The sequence below is a fragment of the Urocitellus parryii genome, chromosome 15, assembly GCF_045843805.1.
Source record: "Urocitellus parryii isolate mUroPar1 chromosome 15, mUroPar1.hap1, whole genome shotgun sequence".
Classification (NCBI taxonomy): Eukaryota; Metazoa; Chordata; class Mammalia; order Rodentia; family Sciuridae; genus Urocitellus; species Urocitellus parryii.
The window spans coordinates 9,798,389-9,819,245 of record NC_135545.1 but is presented as its reverse complement, the minus strand read 5'-3'; the positions used below and the strand labels follow the sequence as shown (position 1 = coordinate 9,819,245).

Below are 20,857 nucleotides of genomic sequence, written 5' to 3'. Positions count from 1 at the left end.
GGGGGATACAGACTAGTCCCCAGACAGGGACAACACAAGTAAACAGGGCTGGGGGGATCTATGGGGCTAAGGGAGCTCAGCAAGTCTTCTTGGAGGAATGGACAGCAGAGTTCTAGAGGACAAATGGAGAGTACAGAAAGTGATGAGAAAAGACTGAGGCCAACAAAATAGCAGTTGCAGAGATCTGCTTGTGGTGTTGGGGGGGAGGCTTCATACATACTTCACATTTCCATCGAGGGAGCTGGGTGTTCATGGTGACTACAGCCAAGGGTGTGGAGCAAGAGGTCAGCAGGTGCCAGTTTCTTCATGCAATTAAATTTTAGGCTGTGGAATTTAGATCTTGAGGACATTAGAGAGCCATGGCAGGTTTTGAGACTTAGGTTGGGGCAGATTTGTGCTCTAGGTTGATTTCTCTAGTCACCAGGTTAAGAGTGGCTGGGGTAGTGCACACTTGTAAATCCAGTGGCTCAGAAGGCTGAGGCAGGAGGGTCACAAATTAAAAAGCAGCCTCAGCCATTTAGTAAGGTCCTAAGCAACTTATTGAGACCCTGTCTCTAAATAAAATAGAAAAAAAAGGGGGGGGTTGGGGATGTGGCTGAGTGGTTAAGCACTCCTGGGTTCAACATCTGGTACACACACACACACACACACACACACACACACACACACACAAAAACAGTGGCTAGAAGAGAGGAGGAATCCTGGAGAGGAGGTGGCCAGGGCTGTGAGGAAGGGCTTGGAAGAGGCCCAGGGCAGTGGCATAGAGAGAAGAGGAAGCATTCAAGAGACATTTAGAAGGCAGAACAGGCAGGATTTGTGGAGTGGCTCGATTTCCAAGGACAACACGGGGCAGGAGTAAATAGCCCAGGGGTCTACCAAAGCTGGGTGTGATAACCTGACCTTGGAAATTATGATTCAACTGCCTGAGACTTAATGTGCTCATCTGCAGAATGGGGCTGTCCTGCTCAGTCAGGGGGCTTGTGCATGCCACGTGATAATAAAGGTACAGTTGTTACCATTCCCCCAAGGCCGTTATTGGGTCCACCCTGATCCCTGACCTAGACCACTTCCCATTCTATAGCTCACCCCTCCCGTCCTTCACTTATCTATTGGAATGTTCCCCTGCCTCCTCACCCTGTTAGGTGCCCTCTTTCTCTACCTTTGCCGGTAGCTCTCACCTTTGCAGTTGTTCTTTACTTGTACGATACGTGACTGCTTCGTGTTTGTCTGCCCCCACTGGACTGGCTGCACCAAGAAGTCAGGGCTAGGGTTGTCATCACCCTCATGAACCCAGCACCATCCGGATACAAGGCTGGACCCAAGCAGCTACTCAAGGAAAGCTTTTTGAATGAGTGAAAGAATGAACAAATTAATAAACATTTGACTAATAAGTGCGTGAATGATTCAATAAATAAGTGAGCAAACGACTAAATGAATGAGCCAGTGAAGGAGAACAATCCAAAGTAAATCCCCAATTGCAAATATTCTCGGACTATATAGATGAAATGTTATTCATCTTCTAGAATCATGTTTTATGTTCCCGGGGAAAAGTAAACAGAGAGACGCGGGTGGAAAGAGAATAAATTGCGAAGTAGAAAACTGCAGCGACATCTAAGTGCTGGCAGAAGGAGAGTCCTTTAGGATAAAACACTCGATGGAGATTAATTTGGAGGAATTGAAAAAAAGGTGTAAGGCCACACGCCCGAAAGGTGGAATTGAACCACTCTGTCGCTAGACAGCTACAGGTTTGAAGCCTGCACCCCAGACCACTGAGGATCATCCGGGCAGGAAACCTTGCTCCCTCGAAGCTATATAAAGTACTAAAAAGCCTACATTTTACGATCATGGTTATTTAATTCCGCCATGGATTGGATAATTAATTACAGGACCCATCAATTATATGGATCGGCTTATCACAGTGGGGGTCTTTTTAAAAGTTTTTTTCCTAAGTTATGGCGTCAATAATACTCATAATGGAAACTGCCTAATTTACATGGCGCCTTGCATCCTGGGAATCAGCTCCCCGGGACCTGGCCAGTTATTAAAGGGACAGGAGTTCCTTTTTCCAAAGTGAAAAGTCAGTGTTATAAAGAGAACAAACTCAAAATTCGGAGCCCAGAAGCTCTATTCCCGAAAAAATCCCAATTCTTCTGCAGAAAAGTGAGTGAGTTCCTGACATAGCCTGATTTAGCCCAACTCCAGAGACGCCATGCAGGCAGCTATGGGGCTAGTGCGACGCCTGCTGTTCCATTGTGTAACTGCGGGGGGATTTCAGAGCTCGTCCTGAACTTTATTGAGCTTCTACTGACTCCCAGGCACTGTGCTGACTTCTGGGAATGATAGACATCTTGTCCCATTGCATTGAGACATTAGAGATCATCAATTTCTACACCTGCGTGTTCTGGTAAGGGAAACTGAGGCTCAGAGACGAATAATACCACATCCCAGTTCACGCAGCCCATGCACCTGGGAGAACTGAACCCATGCCATTATAATTATTAGGACAAAAAAGGTGATTCTTTTAGAAAACAAATCAGTGATTCCTTGACAGCAATATTATTCGCTCGCATGAAATTCTCCCATGACTTCCAGCTCAGAGTAAAAGTCAAAGTTCTCTCCCTGGTTTACAAATCCCTACGATGTAACCCCTTTCTGCCCTCTAACCCCGTCTCCTATTTCCCCCCCTACACTTGGCTCCAGGCATGCAGCTGTCCTGCTGCTCACACCAGTCGCGTTTCCTCCTTTGGTTTGCGGGTCCCCCAGCCTCGGTTTCTTTTTCTCCATGTACTTGCCGCCTCCTTCCACTCTGGCTTCTGCTCAGATATTAACACCAACTGCCCAGTTTAAAATAGCAAGCCCTGTCACTCTCTCCCCTTCCCCTCCATCACCTCCATCACCTCCATCACCACTTGCTCCATGTCTATATGCCTGTTGTCTGTTCCCGAGACAATATCAGCTCCATGGAACTAGGGACTTTTTGTTCATTGCTGTAACCCTAGTCCCTAGGGGTGCTTCACTAGGTAGGAGATGTTCAGGAAACGTTGAAAGGATGAATGAAAGAACATTCTTACTATTTTTCTCTGAGCCTCAGTCTCCCCATCTCTGTAGAACTCTAATACACTGATCTCACAGGATGAATCATTCTGAATCCATGAGTATACACGTCTGGTATTGAGTCAGGCAACTGGGAGGCTCTCAAGAAAATTTATTTCCATCCTCAACTTTTTTTTTTTTTTTTTAGTGGAGTGCCAAGGATGGGCTTGGGGCTTTAGCTATTCCTGGACCCAAAATTCAACCAGCCCCTCTTCCCGGACTTTCTTTATTATTATTATTATTATTATTATTATTATTATTATTATTATTATTATTTTAATACTGGAAACTAAACCCAGAGGCTCTTCACCACTGAGATACAGTGACATGGCTACATCAACGTTTATAGCAGCTCACTTCAAAATAGCTAAACTATGCCACCAACTTTGATGCCCTTCAACAGACGAATTCCAAGTCCTTTTCATTTTTAATTTGAGACAGGGCCTCACTAAATTGTTGAGGAGCTCTTTAAATTGCTGAGCTGGCCTTGAACTTGTGATCCTACTGTTTTAGTCTCCTGGATCCCTGGGATTACAGGTGTGTCCTCTCTGCCACGCATGGGGCTTCCCCTGCTCTCTGATAGAAGAAAAAATACTTTGCCTTAGAAAACTAAGAATAATAGCATCTCGGAATTGTTGCTATTCTTTTTAACTTGGAAATTTAAAATATTGTGCCTGCTTGGAAAATACAGATTCAAGAAGAGCCCCCTGAGCCCCCTTTGTCTTAATTATTTTTTTAGTTGTTGAGGGACCTTTATTTAATTTCCTTATTCATAGGTGGTGCTGAGAATCGATCCCAGTGCCTCACACATGCTATGCAAGCAAGTGCTCTACCGCTGAGCTACAACTCCTGCCCTGCCCTTTGTTTTAGATAGCTACAGTTGGGCATCTCCTGTAAACAAAATCAGTGCCTGTACTAGTACTTAGAATATCATTATCTGTCTCCTAAAATGGCACATCCTCTAGTGGCAAGTGATATGAATTTATGTGAGGCATGAATGGATATTTTAAATGTTAATATTTTGGGGTTTATCTTTACTCTACTATTTCTGGCAAGTAATACTGACTTCCTTTCAAGGTGGGGAAATAACTTTTTTTGGCTTCTTTTTAGATATATACGACAGCAGAGTGTGTTTTGACATATCATACATACACGGAGTGTAACTTATTCTAATTAGGATCCCATTCTTGTGGTTGTACATGATGTGGAGTTAACTGTCCTGTCTTCATATACGAACACAGGAAAGTGACGTCTGATTCATTCTACTGTCTTTCTTATTTCCATCTCCCTCCCTTCCCTTTATTCCTCTTTGGTTAATCAGTGAACTTTTCTTCCCTCTCCCTTCCTTATTATGTTAGCATCCACATATCAGAGGGAATATTTGCCCTTTAGTTTTTCGTGATTGGCTTATTTCACTTGGTATGATAGTCTCCTATTCCATCCATTTACTGGCAAATGTCATGATTTCATTCTTCTTTATGGCTGAGTAATATTCCATTGTGTATATACACCACATTTTCTTTATCCAATCGTCTGTTGAAGGGCAACGGCTGCATAGTTTATGCTATTTTTTTTAAAAGAGAGTGAGAGAGAATTTTTAATATTTATTTTTTAGTTCTCGGCGGACACAACATCTTTGTTGGTATGTGGTGCTGAGGATCGAACCCGGGCCGCACGAATGAACACCAGGCGAGCGCGCTACCACTTGAGCCACATCCCCAGCCCCTAGTTTAGCTATTTTGAAGTGAGCTGCTATAAACGTTGATGTAGCCATGTCACTGTATTATGCTGATTAGGAAATAACATTTCTTTTTCTTTCTTTTTTTTTTTAGTTGTTGATGGACCTCTATTTTATTCATTTATTTATATGTGGTGCTGAGAATCAGACCCAATGCCTCACATTTGCTAGGCAAGTGCTCTACCACTGAGCCACAATCCCAGTTCCCCAAAATAACATTTCTTTATAAAATATTTTTGTTCTATTTAGTTTTGTGTGGTGCTGGGGATGGAGCCCAGGGTCATGAATAGCTAGGTAAGTGCTACCACTGAGCTACCTCCCCAGTCCTTTTTATTTTTTGAGACAGAGTCTAAGTTGCTGAAGCTGGTCTCCAACTTGTGATCCTCCTGCCTCATCCTCCCAAGTCGCTGGGATTACAGGTATGCGCACCACCCCCTTCCCCAACACCAGCTTTATTTCTTATTCAATTTAAAGAAAAATATCAGGTAAATTGCAGAACAGTTGGTTTAAGGAACATGAAAGACAAGAGGGGCTGAAAGTTTGGGAAACCACGTCATGACTAACAGTGGCAGGTTCTGTTTACTGAGCATTTATTATAGCCAGGCCTGGTACCAAGGGCTTTACATGTAGGTATAGTTAGGGCGACAGTTTTCCACTGGGGTGAAAGTATGTATGGTCGAGGTCATACAGCCAAGATGTAGGGGAGTTGAGATTCAATCCTAAATCCGTGGATTTTTAGACTTCCTCTTCCTCCCCCAGTTTAGTTTTGGAACCCGCAGCTCACAGACGTCATGAGGGAGGTAGTTCCAAGACAATGGGGACGGAGAGCAGTGGGTGAGGAAAGACATTTGGGAGGTGGCCTAGACACGGCCTCCTGACTGATTAGGTATTGGAGGGAGGCAAGGGTCTGGGATGTAACGACGTGGGCAAGTCCCTGAGTTGGAAGTCGGGTAGGATGAGGAAGAGGTTTGGGTATGTGTGTGGGGTGAGGGAGTCTTCCACAAGGTCAGTGGACAGTGGCCTGGGTCCCAGGTGAGATGGCTGCACAGTAGGCAGCGTGGGCTCCATTAGTGACGTCTGCCTGCAGCACGGGCACGAAAGTGGCTGCCAAGGCTCGGTTAGCCCTGCAATAGGCCGTCTCTCAGCCTCTTCCCTGGATCATTTAATACTCTAAACAGATGGAAGCAGGGGGCTTCTTCCGCAGAGATGGGTGATGTTCTCCTGCAGTGTCACTTAAGTGCTTTCCAGTGCAGGAAGGTGAAAGCTGAAGGGGACTTGAAGCACAGGAGGCGTTGGTTTTCCACAGGAGTCTTTATTACAGTGTAAATCCAAGCGCAGGCCTCCTTTGGGCCCCATGCAAAGCCCCTGCTTTGGGGCTACCGGTGTCCTGGAGACACCAACCCCTCACAGCGCTTCCAGCGGCCGGACGCAGAAGTGCAGGGCAGCACCCTGCCTAGTCAACTACAAGTCCCAGCAGGCCCCGCGGGCAAGGTGCCTTGTCTTCCCCAAACTCCTAGAGCAGAGCCACTCGGGAAATGTAGTCCTGGCCGCTCAATTTGAGCTCTTTCCCTAGTGGGAGTGATCCTGACACCCACTGGGAAATGGCTCAGGCCGAAGAGCGGTGAGGGTGGGGGTAGCCAGGAGATGGACTGGGACAGAGAGCTGCTGGGGTTGGGGGAAGGCGTCCCTCGGCAGAGACACCCCTCTCATTCGGCTTTGGCTTTGGATCCGGAGGCTGCAGCTGCTGCTGAGGCAAGGGCTCCAGTCCCTGGGATTTTAGCTCGGATCCTGAGGGAGAACCGCTTGGGGTCACCAGGTGTGGTCAGAGATGCCAAAGGCCATGGAGATTGGGAAAACTGAACTGGGGAACTAGTCGAGTACCCCAGACCAGCTCCTGCCTCCACCTAATGGCCTAGATTGGAGTCATCTCTCATCCTGCTCTGAGAAGGGGGCATGTAGCCCCAAGAGACTTAGCGACCCATGCAAGTGTCTGGGAAGATAAAAGGAAAAGTTCCCATGCTCCCCATTTCCCCTCCCGTCCATCTCCGCCTCAGGCCCTTACTTAGCTTTGATGTGGCTCAACTGATTGGTCACCAATCCCACATACTGGTCGATCTGGGCCTGGGGAAACCAAGGAGGAAAAGAAAGAATTGGAAGGAGTTCTCTTCAGTTCACCTCTAAATCAGAAGCTGTGGGGAATGGCCCACCACTCCACTTTCAACTCTAATAAAGTCCCCTTGGATGACAGAGGTTCAAGTGTAAGGTCAGTGGCTGGGCCATGTTCCCCATGGGGCAGAGATGTCAGACCTGCAAGTATCTATCTGCCAAGTGAGCCTCTGTCCCTCAGCACCTTGGTTGATCCTTGAGTTTGTGTCTGTGTTTGCCTGCGTGTGCTGTGAGGTATGGAGTAATGAGTCCCTGAGTGAACTGATTTAAATATTAGTTTAATTCACAATGTTAGCTGACTCTGTGTGTCTCGGTGACTCCAGTCTGTGAGTTAGGTCCACCTCTCTGGCAGGACATGTATCATTTGGCTCTCAGCTGGCTGAGAAGGAAGTGTCAGTCCACCTGCCTGACTCTGGATAGGATGGATGTCAGTTGGTCCTGGACATTCCAGTGGTCGGGATAACAATTACCTCTCCCAATTTTGACTGACACGAGAGGCAATCCCTGACTGGTAATGAAGGCACTGATCAGGGTGCCTGACTTTGGCTGGGATGGGTGTCAGTCAGACCCAGCTATGTGTAGGCTACATGGCATTGATCTGTCTGCCTCTGTATTTCGGTCTCAGTGGTATGAGGGGGTAGGGGGGAGGCAGCATGCTCCCATCTGCCTGGATGAGTGCTATTCAGCCCCAGGATGTGGCAGAAAAAGGAGGCAGCTAGGCTTGCCCTCTCTGGCTAGGACATGCCAATTGGACCTTGGAACTGCCATCAGCTACCATCAGACTTTGGATCTACCATCAGAGGCTGAGTTAGTCCATCTGCCCTGGGTTGGGGCATGTCCGTTGGATCCTGGTTCTATCAACTAAAATGCCTGTCTCTGGCTATTAGACATATTAGACTCTAGTTCTGATGAAGGGCAGCAGCCAGAAACCTGGGTCTGGCTGGGACATCTGTAAGTGGGACCTGGTTCTGGAAGGGAGGTTTGTCCTACCACCCGTGTTTGGCTCTGGAGCTTGCCACACGCACCTGGTGCTGCCGATACAGCAGAGGAACGGTGAATAAAGCAATCACTCCTGCAGGACAGAGACGGGGATCAGGGGAGATGTCTCCTGGGAGATCAACAGCTCCAACTGGAGCTTCATCCCCCACCAAACTCCACAACCCACCTCCCCACGTTGCCCTCCACAGACACCCCAGCTCACCCAGAATGAGAAGAGTCAAGCCGTTGAAGACGGCACCCACGAAGGTCAAGATGTAGAAAAGGAGAGCCAGCTGGGGGTGAGGTCAGGGTCATCAGGGTCTATGGGCTGGGAACTTACCCAGCCATGGTCCTCCCATCCCCCTCCCAGAAATGAGTGCTGGGAACCCAGGAGGGCTGTGGGCAGGGGCTTCAGGACACCTTGAGGGAATCCACCAGGTCCTCGACAAGGAAGAAGTGCCGCAGCTGGGTGGCTGTGGAAACCACGTGGGAGGCGATCTGCTGAGACCAACGTTCTGTCTGCTCCCGAGTCAAGGTCAGATCCACATCCAGGTAGGCCCTGATGGGACAAAGGGGTGTGGAGTGAGTCAGTGGGCGGCTGGGGCTCAGAGTGGGAGGAGGGGGCTCAAACAAGGGCAATAATGAGGGTTGGGGATAACACCAGTTAGGACTAAAGGACAAATCAAAGGAACCACATGAAGAGGGCTGGGGTCAACATGGGGGTCATAAGAAGGAATCAGGAATTAAGGGATCCAGGTTAAGACCAGAGATTAGTATTGTGGGTCAGAACCCGCTTTAAAGTCAGGTCAGACTAGAAAGTTAGAATGACAAGGGGCGGGGCTAGTACCAGATGCCAGTTAGTGCCTGACTTGAGGGTCATGGGTCATGGTTTAGGGCCAGTGCTGGGGCCTGATGGAATTGGGGTCAGGGGTTCTCACTGAAAGGGGTTGGCGCCATCCCCCCGGTGCACAGCCTGCAGCACTTTGCGGTAAACCCTGAGAGAGATGGTGCCGCAGAGCAGCAACAGAGCCACGTGGGCGGCCACCGACACGATGCTAAAGTGCAGGAGGCAGAGGAGGGAGACCATGAGGCCAGTGAAGACCACTCCTGACGTCCTCGTGTCCTTCCAGTACAGCAGGTCCGCCACTGTGGAGGGGGAGGCATCAGGCTGCGGCTGGAATCTGGCCTGTCTGACCTCTTGATCCCCATTTCTGTCCCACACCCGCACCATGCCTTCTAACAGTGCACCTGTCTGAGCCCTAACCGGATTTCCTTTTTTTGGGGGAGGAGGGGCAGATAATGAGGATTTAACCCGGGGGACAATTTACCACTAAGTTACACCCCCAGCCCTTTTAAGTTAATTCATTAATCATTTTTGAGACAGGGTCTTGCTAAGTTACTGAGAGTCTGCTTAAATTGCTGAGGCTGGCCTTGAACTTGTGATCCTCCTGCCTCAACCTCTAAGGTCACTGGGATTATAGGCATCCGCCAATGGGCCCAGCTTTAATTCATTGTTTTTAAGAGCTAGTGTGGCTATTCTTTTTTTTTTCTTCCTTCCTTCCAGGTACTGGGGATTAATCCCAGGGGCAGGCATTCTACCACTGAGCTATACCCCCAGCCCTTTTTATTTGGGGTCTGGCTAAATTGTTCAGGCTGGCCAGGAACTCCGCTATCCTGCTCCAGCCTCCCCTGTGGCCAGGATTACATGCAAGCACCTCCATCTCAAGGCCTCAGTCATTTCATTCTGCTGAATCCTATACTTATCCCAGGGTCTTTCACTCTGTTTCCTAACCCCTCCTCCCCTTGACCCCAACAGTGAGGCGAGCACCCTTCTTCTACAGATATTCTTACCTCCTGGAGCTTCTATTTCTGAGATAGACTCCCAGGGGTGGCATTGCTGTGTGGACCAGCTGTGTATTTTTTACTGTCATGAATTTTGTCAGGTGGCTTACCAGCAAGACTCACAAGTCTTATTTCCAAGAGCAACATAAAAGTGATCTTTTCCCAACATCCTGCCCTGCAACGGAGGTTGTTCTTTTTCAACAACCTGTTTTTTTTTTGCCGGCCTGACAGTGTAGTGATAACTCCTTGACAGTCTTACCAACACGTTTTCCTAAGTCTTCAATATATTCATAATACCATGCTCCTTTCTAAGCCCTAATTCAAATTTCTGACCCCTTTCAGAGATGCTAACTCACCTCTCAAGCCTTGCCTGAGCCCTGATCGGTGACTTCCAGGCTCCAAGGTTTCAACTGTCATCAACCATCCTCCCAATAACCCAGTCTCACTTCAGCCCCAAAGGGTGAGCTCAGTGGTCTTCTATTTCCTTCCAGACCCTCCCCATCCTCTCACCCTCACTCCAAATCAAACTGACCCATCCCACCCCCACACCAGCCCTCTCACTTCGGTATTCTCCCTATACCCATCCTGGCATTTACCTCCAAATAGGAAAGGACCCCCACTCCCAAGTGCAAAGCCCTTCCAGGCAGGTTCCCCAAAGTCCAGGCCAGTAGGTGGGGGAGGGGCCGGGTCGCCTGAGGCGGGGCCTAAGTTTAGGCATGCTGGGGGGAGGGGGCCTCGCGCTCGCAGCTGTGCTGGCTTGTCCAATCCCTGAGTGACAGCACCGCCTGGGCCTGAAGCTGGGGGAGGGGACCTTGTTGCTCCCTAGCCTCAAAGCCCTGGCTTGGAGGAGAGGGGGACCCCACAAGCCCTCCAAGCCCTCCCTAGACTCCCCCTGACTCCCCCCAGCCCCAGCTTGCAGTGCCGGGGAATCCCCGACCAATGGGAAACTTGCCCCAGAGTGGGGCGAGATCAGGGCACATCTGTACCCTTTCGGCTGTCCCCCAACCCCAGTCCCAGGCTGCCCCATAAACCCACCTTTACTCCCCATCTTGACTCTAAGGGAGAGGCTGCAGACACCACTGCTTCTCAGAAATTTTGCCCACTTGTGGAACCCGCAGGGAGGGAGTAGAGGGGCGGAGCCCGTGTGTACGCAGCCAATGGCTGTCCATAGAGGTGTGGCCAATTCCCAAATTGGAACTCTTTGTAAACAGCCGAGAACAGTGATGTCTACAACCCACCTATGGCGGTTCCTGGAGGCAGAGTACGTTTAAAAGTAAGGCTGGGTCTATTTACAATTGGTCAATAGACGTGGTCAGGGAAGATAAAAATTTTAAAAGGAGTAGAATTTACTTATAAAAATATCATAGCCGGGCGCGGTGGCACCTGCCTGTAATCTCAGCAGTTTGGGAGGCTGAGGCAGGAGGATCACAAGTTCAAAGTCAGCCTCAGTACTTTAGCAAATCCCTGAGCAACTCGGCAATACCCTGTTTCAAAATAAAAAATTAAACGGGCTGGGGATGTGGCTCAGTGTTAAGCACCGCTGGGTTCATCCCTGGTTTGAAAAAAAAAAAAATCCTAAAATTGCATACAGGAGAAAGCCTATATTTTCAGAGATTTGGCATGTCCACAATCGGCATGTAGGGAGTCCAAAAGTGGAAGGATTCATTTTTAGCAGTCAGTCCTAATGCTTGAAAGAGGGCTAACTTCTGGAATGGGAGGGTGACTACATAAAAGGAGCCAATGGTAATCTCAGCTAAGGGGAAATTATGCTAATTTCCCCACTGTCCTGTGTTCCTTTGCCAGGTTGGCCCCTTTAACTTCCAGCCCTCCCACATTTAGCCTGCTGTAGTCCAAGGGAGCATCTGCTCACACACTGCTTACCTAGAATGTGTGGCTGCAGTGTGAATTCTGACTGATTCCTGCTATGGAGACACTGTCCCAAGACTGGCTCCAGCTCCAGTGGTCCCCATGGCTCCTCTTCCTTGGCCAGCGAGGGCTCATCAGGCCCAGAGTTGGAATCTGGGGATCCTGGTTGGGATGGAGTGCCAGCCTCAGGTGTCCTACAGCTGGGGCTGGGCTGGGGGGTCAAGACCTCAGGTGGCGAGGACTGAGAAAATCCGCGTTGTAGGTCCAGTTCTGGCGCAGTAGAGAGAGAAGGCCGTGAGTATTCTCCTTGGAGGTGCCCCAAGAGACCACCCACCCCCTTGGCTTAGGTCCAACTTGGACATCTCACCTTCCTTAGCCGCTCCCTCCTCCAATCCATCAGGTTCTTCGTCTTCCAGAGGGGTGGAGCTGCTGGTGGCTGAGTCCTCCCCAGATCCCACTCCCCTGGCAGCCCAGCCCAGCTGGTCCAGCCGGAGCCTCAGGTCCTCCAGAGGGCGTCCAGCAGGAGGTACGGTGTCAGGATCACCCCGGCGTCCAGGCTCTGGGGACTGGCTCAGGCTGGGGATGCTCTCCAAGCTGTCTCCTAAGCCAGGCTGAGGGGGCAGGTCTCGGGGTTCTGAGACTGAACGGCCCTGAGGCCGCGGGCGGCGGGCAGCTGAATCTCTACGGCCCCCAGAGCCCACCACACCATCGAAGGCGATGTAGGAGAAGGTCAGCTCCCGGGGGGTACCCCAGTCTTGGGACGTGGTCTCCTCCTCCTCCTCCTCTGAGAATTCCCGGGCTGTGTGCAGCTCCCGAAAATCTGAGTCGTCGTTTCCTCCTGTTTGGCAAAGAAGGGCTGTGAGCAGAATCCTGACCTACACAGGTGCCCCTTTCAGTTCCCACCCTCATATCCCCCCATCCACTTACCTTCTGTGGAATCAGGGGTAGAAGAGGCTGTAGATGGAGCTTCTTCTGCAAGAAGAAAAGAAATCAAGACTCTTAAGAAGCTTATAAACTCTGAATCACAGAAGTGCCAGTCCTGGAATCTAGGATGATCTGAATTAAGGAATCTTAGAATATTTTGAGCCACAAGGATCAGGACATTCTGCATATAGACTGCAAAATCTTAGCATCACTGCTATCAGAGGCTCAGAGTCTAGCAAGTAAGTTCCTATCCAGGAATCTTAATCTTAAGAATCTTCAACTTAAGGATCTTGGGAGGTTTCAATGTACTCTTTAAACAACCATTTACTGAGTGCCTACTATGTGCCAGGCACTCTTCTAGGCCCTGGGAATACACCTATGAGCAAAACAAAAGTCCTGCCCTCATAGAGATTACATCCTATGGGAGAGGCAGACAATACATAAGTAAATATATGACATAGGGTCTTAATAAGTGTGTGAAGAAAAATGATCAGGGTAATAGGAGAGAAGGAGAGGTGGTGCTGAATAAGATGGTGGTACCAGATAAGATGGTCCCGAAACCTTCTCTGTTAAGATGATATTTGAACAGAGGCCTGAATGAAGTAAGGAAGCCATGAGGACCTCTAGGAAGAGCTTTCCAGGCAGAGGGGAAAGCTAGTGCAAAGTCCCTGAGGCAGGCGCTATGCTTAGCATATATGGTGAGTGGAGCAGAGTAATTGGAGCAAAGTGAGGGGGAGAAAGGGCAGGAGATGACAGGAAGACTAACAGGGGTGGGGTGGGGAACAGACCAAACAGCAGGCACTCACTTTATAAGAATTGGGGCATCTGGACACTCCAGACATGCAAGTGGCTAGATCTGAGAATGTTGCCATCCCCAGCTGTCAGAACCTCTCTGTGTGGGACAGAGGACGGTAAACACGGACTGCTAGACCTCTGGACTTAGAGATCAGGAAGATCAGACCAAGCATTTTCAACTGGGAATCCAGCCCCTAAGAACTCGGTTGGGGCTCTGCACACAGGTGATGTCTGCACATAAGGTTTGGAAATTGAAACAGGACGCCCCCTGCCCCCACCCTGAGACTTCGGCTGGAGAATCAGAGGCCTGGAGCTGAGTGGGTCTTCCCCAGGATTACCACTAATTGAGTGGAAAAGCCTGCTGAACACCCAAGAGTCCTAGCACTAACCCAGGGATGGCTTTTCCAGAGACAGGGGATTGGACAATTTGGGCTAGATTAGGGCTGCTTCTCGGGTAGACTAAGAGGGTGGGTAATGGGAAGTCATACCTCTCTTCTCCATCCTGGCTCTGCCCCTCTATTCAACCCCCTCCCCGCCAGCTGCGGCCAGCACCAGAGCCCGGGGACAGCTCCCCGCGCACCTCCTCATCCCGAGGTTGGGCGGGGCGACACATCCCAGCGCCCTGCGCGCCGGGGTCCACTGTCCCCATCTCCTCCCGGTTTCACCCGGGTTCTCCAGGTCAGGCTGCCCCCGCGGCTGCCAGAGCGCAGGGGGGGAGGGGAGAGCTTCCTTTGTCTCCTTCGTCTCCTCCCTCCATCCCGGCTCTCCTGCGGCTCAGCGCCCAGGGGATATCAGGAGGACCCCACTCGGGCCTCTGAGACCCACAACAGGCCACAGCCTCCCTACTCACTGCAGTGGGCGAAGACCGGCAGGACCTGCCCCATGGCCCCCCTCGGGCCTGCATCGGGACCCCAGCCCACTCCGGCCGCGCCGCCCTGGGCCCGGGGCCGCGGGCGCTCATCTCCGCCGCGCCCACGCCACCGCCGCCATCCTCGCCGCCTCCTCCTCCCGGGCTGCTCCAGCAGCCGCCGCCGCCGCCGCCCTCTGCTCGGCTTGGCGAGGGCGGGCGGAGCCGCGGCGGGGAAGGCACTGCAGCGCGGGACCGGGGGCGGGGCCAGAGGACCCGCGGGGCGGAACCGGAGGGAGGGCGAGGGGGCGGGGAGACACCGACGAACGCGCGAGAGGGCGAGGCCTCTTTACTAGAGGGCGGGCTTAGGAGGTTCGATGGCAGGCCTAAGGGGCGGGGCCTATGTGGAAGTGGGCTCAGCCTTCGGGGGAAGAGGACGGAGCCTGGGATAGGGTGAGGGGCCCGAAAGAATGCTCAAGCGAAAAGGACGGGGCGTGGATCCCAGAGTTGGCTGGAGCGGGTCTAGAGGTGGCACTGAGGAGTGGGAAGAAAGAATCTAGCGCTCGGAGATATGCTCCGAACCTAGGTTTGCAGAGGGAATGAGAAAGAGGGCGGGAAGAAAGTCCTCTGAAACTTTCGAGGCCACGGGTGGAGCTCACCAGCCTGTAGGATTATTCAAAAAATTGGGCGGGGTCACAGCTAGAGGCGTGGCCTAGAGGGACTAGGCACGAGAGAGTGGCCGTATCCTGGAGAGAAGGGGCCAGTTTCGACCAGCGGGAATTTAGGGGTGGGCTGAAGTTGAGGAGCTAGAGGCCATGCCAGGACTGCGAAAATTAATTTCTCTCTCTCTCTTTTTTCCTTCCAGTACTGGGGATTGAACTGTGCACAGGTCTTGGGGCAGGACTGCGAAAATTGGAAGACCCAGGCTGTGGGCTTGAATTGATGGCAGGACCTGGAAGTTAAAGCAACTGGACCCCTGGAAAAGGGTCCAGAAGGGAAGCAGTCCGTAAAATATTGTACTTAAAGGTTTTGCTGGAGGCGGGACCACTGAGGTGGGCGGAGCTTGGATTGAACCGGGCTGGGATTTGACCCACGAAAACACAGATTCTAGAGCTAATTTCTCTGTGACACCGATGAACATTTTCTGATTCAGTTTCCTCTTCTTGATGTATAATAGTGTAACGAATATGGCAGGTGCTGTGTAATAGTGTGCTGCTATCATTTTTTTTTTTTCGGATCCAGAGCCCAAACCCCACTTTGGAGGTGCGGGAGAAAGTAGTCCCAGGAATGGGATTTCTTTTAGTGATCCGGCTTGGGTGCAGGTCCAGGGGTAGGAAAGAGATTTACTTGGTCTAAAATCTCACAGCGAGGGATTAACAGTGTGTTGGGGGGGGCGGGTCAGGTGCTGAGGGTGAAGCCTTCCTGATAAGAGATGGCGGCCCTTGCAGGTCTGCTGGAGTGTCTCCTCTGGCCGGCTCGCAAGGATGAAGAGGCAGAGAAGGAAGAGGAAGCTGGCGCCCAAGGGCCTCAGTCTCTCCTGGCTGTGCCGCGATGCTCCCAGAGGCCACACGGGGGGGTGGCAGCATCGTCCGGCCTGCGCTTCGGAGCCAGCGCAGCGCAGGGTTGGCGAACGCCTATGGAGGACGCGCACTGCGCTTGGCTCTCCTTACCTGGGCTGCCGCCTGGCTGGGCTTTCTTCGCTATCCTCGACGGCCACGGAGGGGCGCGAGTTGCCCGCTTCGGCGCGCGCCACCTGCCAGGCCACGTGCTCCAGGAGCTAGGCCCAGCGCCTAGCGAACCCGAGGGCGTGAGCCAGGCGCTGCGCCGAGCCTTCTTGAATGCCGACGAGCGGCTCCGCTCGCTCTGGCCCCGTGGCGAACCCGGCGGCTCCACTGCGGTCGTGTTGCTGGTCTCCCCGCGCTTTCTATACCTGGCGCACTGCGGTGACTCGCGCGCGGTGCTGAGCCGCGCCGGCGCCGTGGCCTTCAGCACCCAAGACCACCGGCCCCTCCGGCCGCGGGAACGCGAGCCCATCTACAACGCGGGCGGCACCATCCGTCGCCGTCGCGTCGAGGGCTCTCTGGCAGTGTCTCGAGCACTAGGCGATTTTGCTTACAAAGCGGCTCCGGGGAGGCCCCCCGAACTGCAGCTAATTTCCGCGGAGCCTGAAGTGGCTGCCCTGGCACGCCAGACTGAGGACGAATTCGTGCTCCTGGCTTCTGACGGCATGTGGGACGTTATGTCTGGTGCTGCCCTGGTGGGACTGGTGGCATCGCGCCTCCGTTTGGACCTGGCCCCAGAGCTTCTCTGCGCGCAGCTGTTGGACACGTGTCTGTGCAAGGTCCTGGGGGCAGCGCATAGTATCACTGAGGCTTGGAACATGGGGGAGATCTGCAGCATTTGTGGGAGAAGGGATTTTAATAGACCAGGGGTTGGGGAACAACTAGAGGGTGTGTATGCTGGAATGCGCAGGGCCAAAATACGGAGAGGGGAGAGCCTGTGGTATGGTTTAAGAATCAAAGGGAGCCGGGGATGGTGGCACAAACCTGTAATCCCAGATGCTTAGGAAGTTGAGGCAGAAGGATCACAAGTTCCAAGCCAGACTCGGCAATTTATCCAGCCCTAAGCAACTGAGCCCTGTCTCTAAATAAAAAATAAAAAGGGTTGGGGATGTGGCTCAGTGGTTAGGCGCCTCTAATCCCCAGTACCAATACAACAACAAAAACAAACAAACAACAAAAAACGGCACAAAGGGAGAGTAGTGCTAGACAAGTAAGTGGGAGGGAGTTAAGAATCACGTGGGGCTGGAGATGTGGCTCAAGTGGTAGCATGCTCACCTAGCATGCATGAGGCACTGGGTTCAATTCTCAGCACCACATAAGAATAAAATAAAGATATTGTGTCCACCTAAAACTAAAAAAATGAATATTAAGGAAAAAAGATTGAAGAACTTCATATAAAAGGTGTGGTTCTCTTTTAGTAGGGTGGGGCTAGGTCAGGGAGAGATTGGTGTAAGTGGGAGAAGGCTTGGTTTTGACTGGCAGATGGGTGAGACTTGAGAGGCATAGGCATAACTAGACTGCAGAGGACTTCAACTTTGGGGTTGTTGGTATACTTCTAAAGACTTGAAACTCTGCACAGTAGCCTTCAACCCTATGCTACCGGTGTCCTTTTCTCCACTTTATCCAGGGCAGCCTGGACAACATGACCTGCATCGTGGTTTGCTTCCCAGGGGCTCCCAGGGCTTGTGAGGAGGCCATCAGGAGGGAGCATGCGCTGGATACAGCCCTGGGCCGCAGAGTAGCTGGTGAGCAGGCACCCAGCGCCCCATGGGAGGGGCATTGGCAAGCAGGGGCTCTCCATAACCCTTAGCTCTTCTCAGAGCTGTGTGCCTCTGCTCAGAAGCCCCCCAGTCTGAACACAGTTTTCAGGACTCTGGCCTCGGAGGACATCCTGGATTTGCCTCCTGGGGGAGGACTGCACTGCAAGTGAGTTGGGGTGGGGTGGGGTGGGGTGGGGGAGGGGTCATCAGAGGAGGATCTCCTGAGAGCCTCCCTCTGCTCTTCAGGGCTGCAGTCATTGCTGAAGCTTATTCTCAGCTCTTCCAGGCCTCAGAAGAATGTTGGGAGGTAAGGACCCTCTGGGTTGTTTATTTATATTATGCTGGGGCTTGAACCCAAGGCCTTCTGCATGCTAAGCAAGCACTCTACCACTCTGCTACACCCCCCAGCCCGTGTTCTTAAAGGTTTTTATTGGGGACACATAATCCAGGAACACATAAACTTCCTAGTGATGGGGAATTTGTGTGTGTGTGTGTGTGTGTGTCTGTCTGAGTGATGTTGCTGTTGTTGGGGGAGGTACTAGGGTTTTTTGTTTTTTGGGTTTTTTTTTACCAAGAATTAAACCCAGAGGCACTTAACTACTGAGTCATATTCCTAGCTCTTTTTAAATATTTTATTTAAAGACAAGGTCTCCCTGAGTTGTTTAGGGCCTCACTAAGTTGCTGAGGCTGGCTTTGAACTCAGGATCCCCCTGCCTCCGCCTCCTGAGCCATTGGGATTATAAATGTGCACCACCATGCCTGGCTGGAACTAGGGATTTCACCCAGGGACACTTTACCAATGAGCTACATCCCCAGTCCTTTCTATTAATTTGGGACAGGGACTCTCTAAGTTGCTGCAGCTGGCTTTGAACTTGTGAACCTCCTGAGTCAGCCTCCCGAATCACTGGGATTATAGGTGTGCACCACTGTGCCCAGCGGTGATGGGCATTTTGAAGCCAGTGAGGGCAGGAACTTGCCTGATACATTAACACATGCTCACTCCTGGCCCTGAAGGGGGGTAAATGGGGGATGCCCATGCAGAGAAGAGCTCTGATTCCCTGCCAAGAAATGTAGCTCCTGTGGTGCTTGTAAAGCCCCATCAACCTAAGCACCACCTTCTCCCTCCAGGAATAAGGCAGAAAATTCAGGGAATACTAATGACCAATTTCAAGGCTTAAATGCTCTTCAGACACCACCAAGTTATCTAAGGATGGCCCAGGTCTTGCCCAGATAGCTGAGAATTTGGAGACATGGGGATTGGACTGAGGCTTGGGGTGGGGATCAAGGGAGGAAATCTGAGGGGGGATTGCCCCAGGGCATGGCAGAGAAGGGAGTTTGGTTATTATTATGAGAATGAGCAATGGTTGTTGATAATTTTTCAACAGCAGCAGGAGGAGGTATTTGCCAAGATTCTTTGAGTTGTGAGTGACAGAAACCCAATTCACCCTGGGAAAGCAAAGCGGGGAATTTATTGGGCCATGTAATTGAAGAGTTCAGGGGCTTCAGGCATGGCTGCTTTCAGTTGTCAGATGAAGTCATTAGGAACCATCTCTTCATTTTATTTTCTCAGAACTGGCTTCATTCCCATGCCGGGTCACCTCGTGAGGTAGCAGAGAGTGGCAGTTCCAGGCTCAGATGCCACTGTCCTAACTGTCCCCAGTGGAGAGAACTTGCCAATTCCCCTATAGTTGTAGCTGGTCCCAAGACTAGTTCTCTTGTCCACACTGGGTCACAGCCTGACCAGTCATGGTGTCTCCGGTTGGCAAGACTGGGGTCATAAGCTGAAGTTGGGGTTGGGGTCCACTCCACTTAAACCTGATGGATTGAGTTAGAGCACTTGCCCAGTTTGTGCAAGGCCCTGGGTTTGATCCCCAGTTTGGGGGTGGGGTGGAGATGGGGGAGATGGACCCTCACAAGAAAATAGGGTGGGTATTTCCAGAAAACAGTAAATGCTGAGAAGCAGCATGGCATTGATATCTACCTGCTCCCACACTTTGTGTTGCAGAAGGGGCAGGATGGGGCTGGGAAGCCCAGCAGTATCCATTTGAACTCTGCCTTGAACCTGGAGGCCTGACAGCAGTTGACCTTTGGGGACCCTCAGCTCAACTGGGACCCCATCAGAACTCAGAAAAAAAAACTGCCCCTTCCCCAGCTATGTGAACCAGCGGAAGGAAGCAAGCTGATGGAGGAACCCCAGAATACTTATTTCCCCTTCTCCTACTTCTCCCTCACAGAAGAGACTGACTTATGAGGGGAAATTCCACCACCTTCTAGACCAAAAATAACCCAAAACCAAATGTTTGAAATACTTAGAGCTGAACAGATCCTGAGAGATCACCAGGTTCAATGACCTTCTTTTTCCATCCTATTTTCCATCTGTTTTTGAGGGGAGATGGATAAAGTTTCAATCACTAAATTTTAATTACATTAGTAATTCCAAATCATTTTCATATTAAAAAAATTATTTGCCCATCAGCAAATATGTAGAGGACACCTGCTGTGTTCCAGGACATGTTCACAGTTAGGAACCAGCCAGTCACCAAGACCCTTGCGCTCATGAAGCTCACCTCCAAACTTGGGGAGACAGAAAACAAGGGAACCAAGAGATAAGGCCATCTCAGACACCGACAAGTGTCATAGGGAAAATAAAACAAGACATGGTAAGAAAATGATGAGGGGAGCCATTTTGATTTTGAAATTTTATTTATTTATTTATTTTTGGTACTGGGGACTGAACTGAGGAGTGCTTTATCACGGAACTACATCCTCAGTCTTTATTATTATTATTTTGAAAGAGGGTCTCCCTAAATTGCTGAGGCTGGCCTCAGACTTGCAGTCTCCCAGCATCAGCCTGCCCAGTCACTGGGGTTACAGGTGTGTGCCAGCTTGGTCAGCCTTTATTTTACTTTTTAATTTAATTCATTTAGATTGGAGGAGGTACCAGGGATAGAATCCAAGGGTACTTAGCCACTGAGCCACATCCCCAGGCTTTTTTTTTTTTTTTTTTTTTTTTTTGAGACAGGGTCTTGCTAAGTTGCTTAGGGCTTCGCTCAGTTGCTGAATCTGGCTTTGAACTTACAATCCTCCTGCCTCAGCCTCCTGAGCTGCTGGGATATGGGTGTGCACTGCCATGCCTGGCCGATTATTTGAGTTTTGAATGGGTAATAAATTCATCTAGTTTCAAGTTCAAAGGTGAAGTGAAAAGGCTTTCTCCATCCCCTCATCCTTCAGCCATTCAATTTTCCAGCCAGGGTAGCTGCTTCAACAGGGGCAGGTAAAGTCTCTG

The 20,857-nt window shown here is 50.9% G+C and overlaps 2 protein-coding genes and 1 non-coding gene across 4 annotated transcripts; 1 reads left to right on the top strand and 2 right to left on the bottom strand.

Annotated features, from left to right (window-relative positions):
- Positions 1 to 1,699: 1,699 nt before the first annotated feature.
- Positions 1,700 to 1,786, bottom strand: Trnastop-uca (transfer RNA opal suppressor (anticodon UCA)). Its single transcript has one exon. It is a non-coding gene; the product is annotated as a tRNA-Sec (tRNA).
- A 4,349-nt stretch (positions 1,787 to 6,135) lies between these two features.
- Rtn2 (reticulon 2) lies at positions 6,136 to 14,363 on the bottom strand. 2 transcript variants are annotated; one of them, XM_026403779.2, is made up of 10 exons: positions 14,253 to 14,363; positions 12,611 to 12,655; positions 12,051 to 12,521; positions 11,699 to 11,953; positions 8,914 to 9,121; positions 8,396 to 8,534; positions 8,199 to 8,268; positions 8,023 to 8,069; positions 6,894 to 6,952; positions 6,136 to 6,619 (listed from the first exon to the last, which is right to left on the bottom strand). In XM_026403779.2, the coding sequence occupies exons 1-10, from the start codon at positions 14,284 to 14,286 to the stop codon at positions 6,538 to 6,540; spliced, it is 1,410 nt and encodes a 469-aa protein (XP_026259564.1). In that variant the 5' UTR covers positions 14,287 to 14,363; the 3' UTR covers positions 6,136 to 6,537. The 2 variants fall into 2 exon arrangements, with proteins under 2 accessions (XP_026259564.1, XP_077649224.1); XM_077793098.1 differs by lacking the exons at positions 11,699 to 11,953; positions 12,051 to 12,521; positions 12,611 to 12,655; positions 14,253 to 14,363 and adding an exon at positions 10,853 to 10,955.
- A 1,251-nt stretch (positions 14,364 to 15,614) lies between these two features.
- Positions 15,615 to 20,244, top strand: Ppm1n (protein phosphatase, Mg2+/Mn2+ dependent 1N (putative)). The gene is made up of 5 exons (XM_026403862.1): positions 15,615 to 16,590; positions 17,439 to 17,556; positions 17,632 to 17,737; positions 17,818 to 17,878; positions 19,577 to 20,244. Exons 1-5 carry the CDS (start codon positions 15,682 to 15,684, stop codon positions 19,643 to 19,645), a joined length of 1,263 nt encoding a protein of 420 aa, XP_026259647.1. The 5' UTR covers positions 15,615 to 15,681; the 3' UTR covers positions 19,646 to 20,244.
- Positions 20,245 to 20,857: the final 613 nt, after the last annotated feature.

Bases quoted from the DNA above. Each gene is read 5' to 3' on its own strand.
- Rtn2 (XM_026403779.2), bottom strand. From the start codon at position 14,286: ATGGGGCAGGTCCTGCCGGTCTTCGCCCACTGCA. The intron at 12,522-12,610 runs GTAAGTGGATGG...TTTGCCAAACAG, and splicing joins TACCCCTGATTCCACAGAAG to GAGGAAACGACGACTCAGAT. The intron at 8,070-8,198 runs GTGAGCTGGGGT...TCTGTCCTGCAG, and splicing joins CTTGACTCTTCTCATTCTGG to GAGTGATTGCTTTATTCACC.
- Ppm1n (XM_026403862.1), top strand. From the start codon at position 15,682: ATGGCGGCCCTTGCAGGTCTGCTGGAGTGTCTCCTCTGGCCGGCTCGC. The intron at 16,591-17,438 runs GTCCTGGGGGCA...CACTTTATCCAG, and splicing joins TGGACACGTGTCTGTGCAAG to GGCAGCCTGGACAACATGAC. The intron at 17,879-19,576 runs GTAAGGACCCTC...TTTGTGTTGCAG, and splicing joins CCTCAGAAGAATGTTGGGAG to AAGGGGCAGGATGGGGCTGG.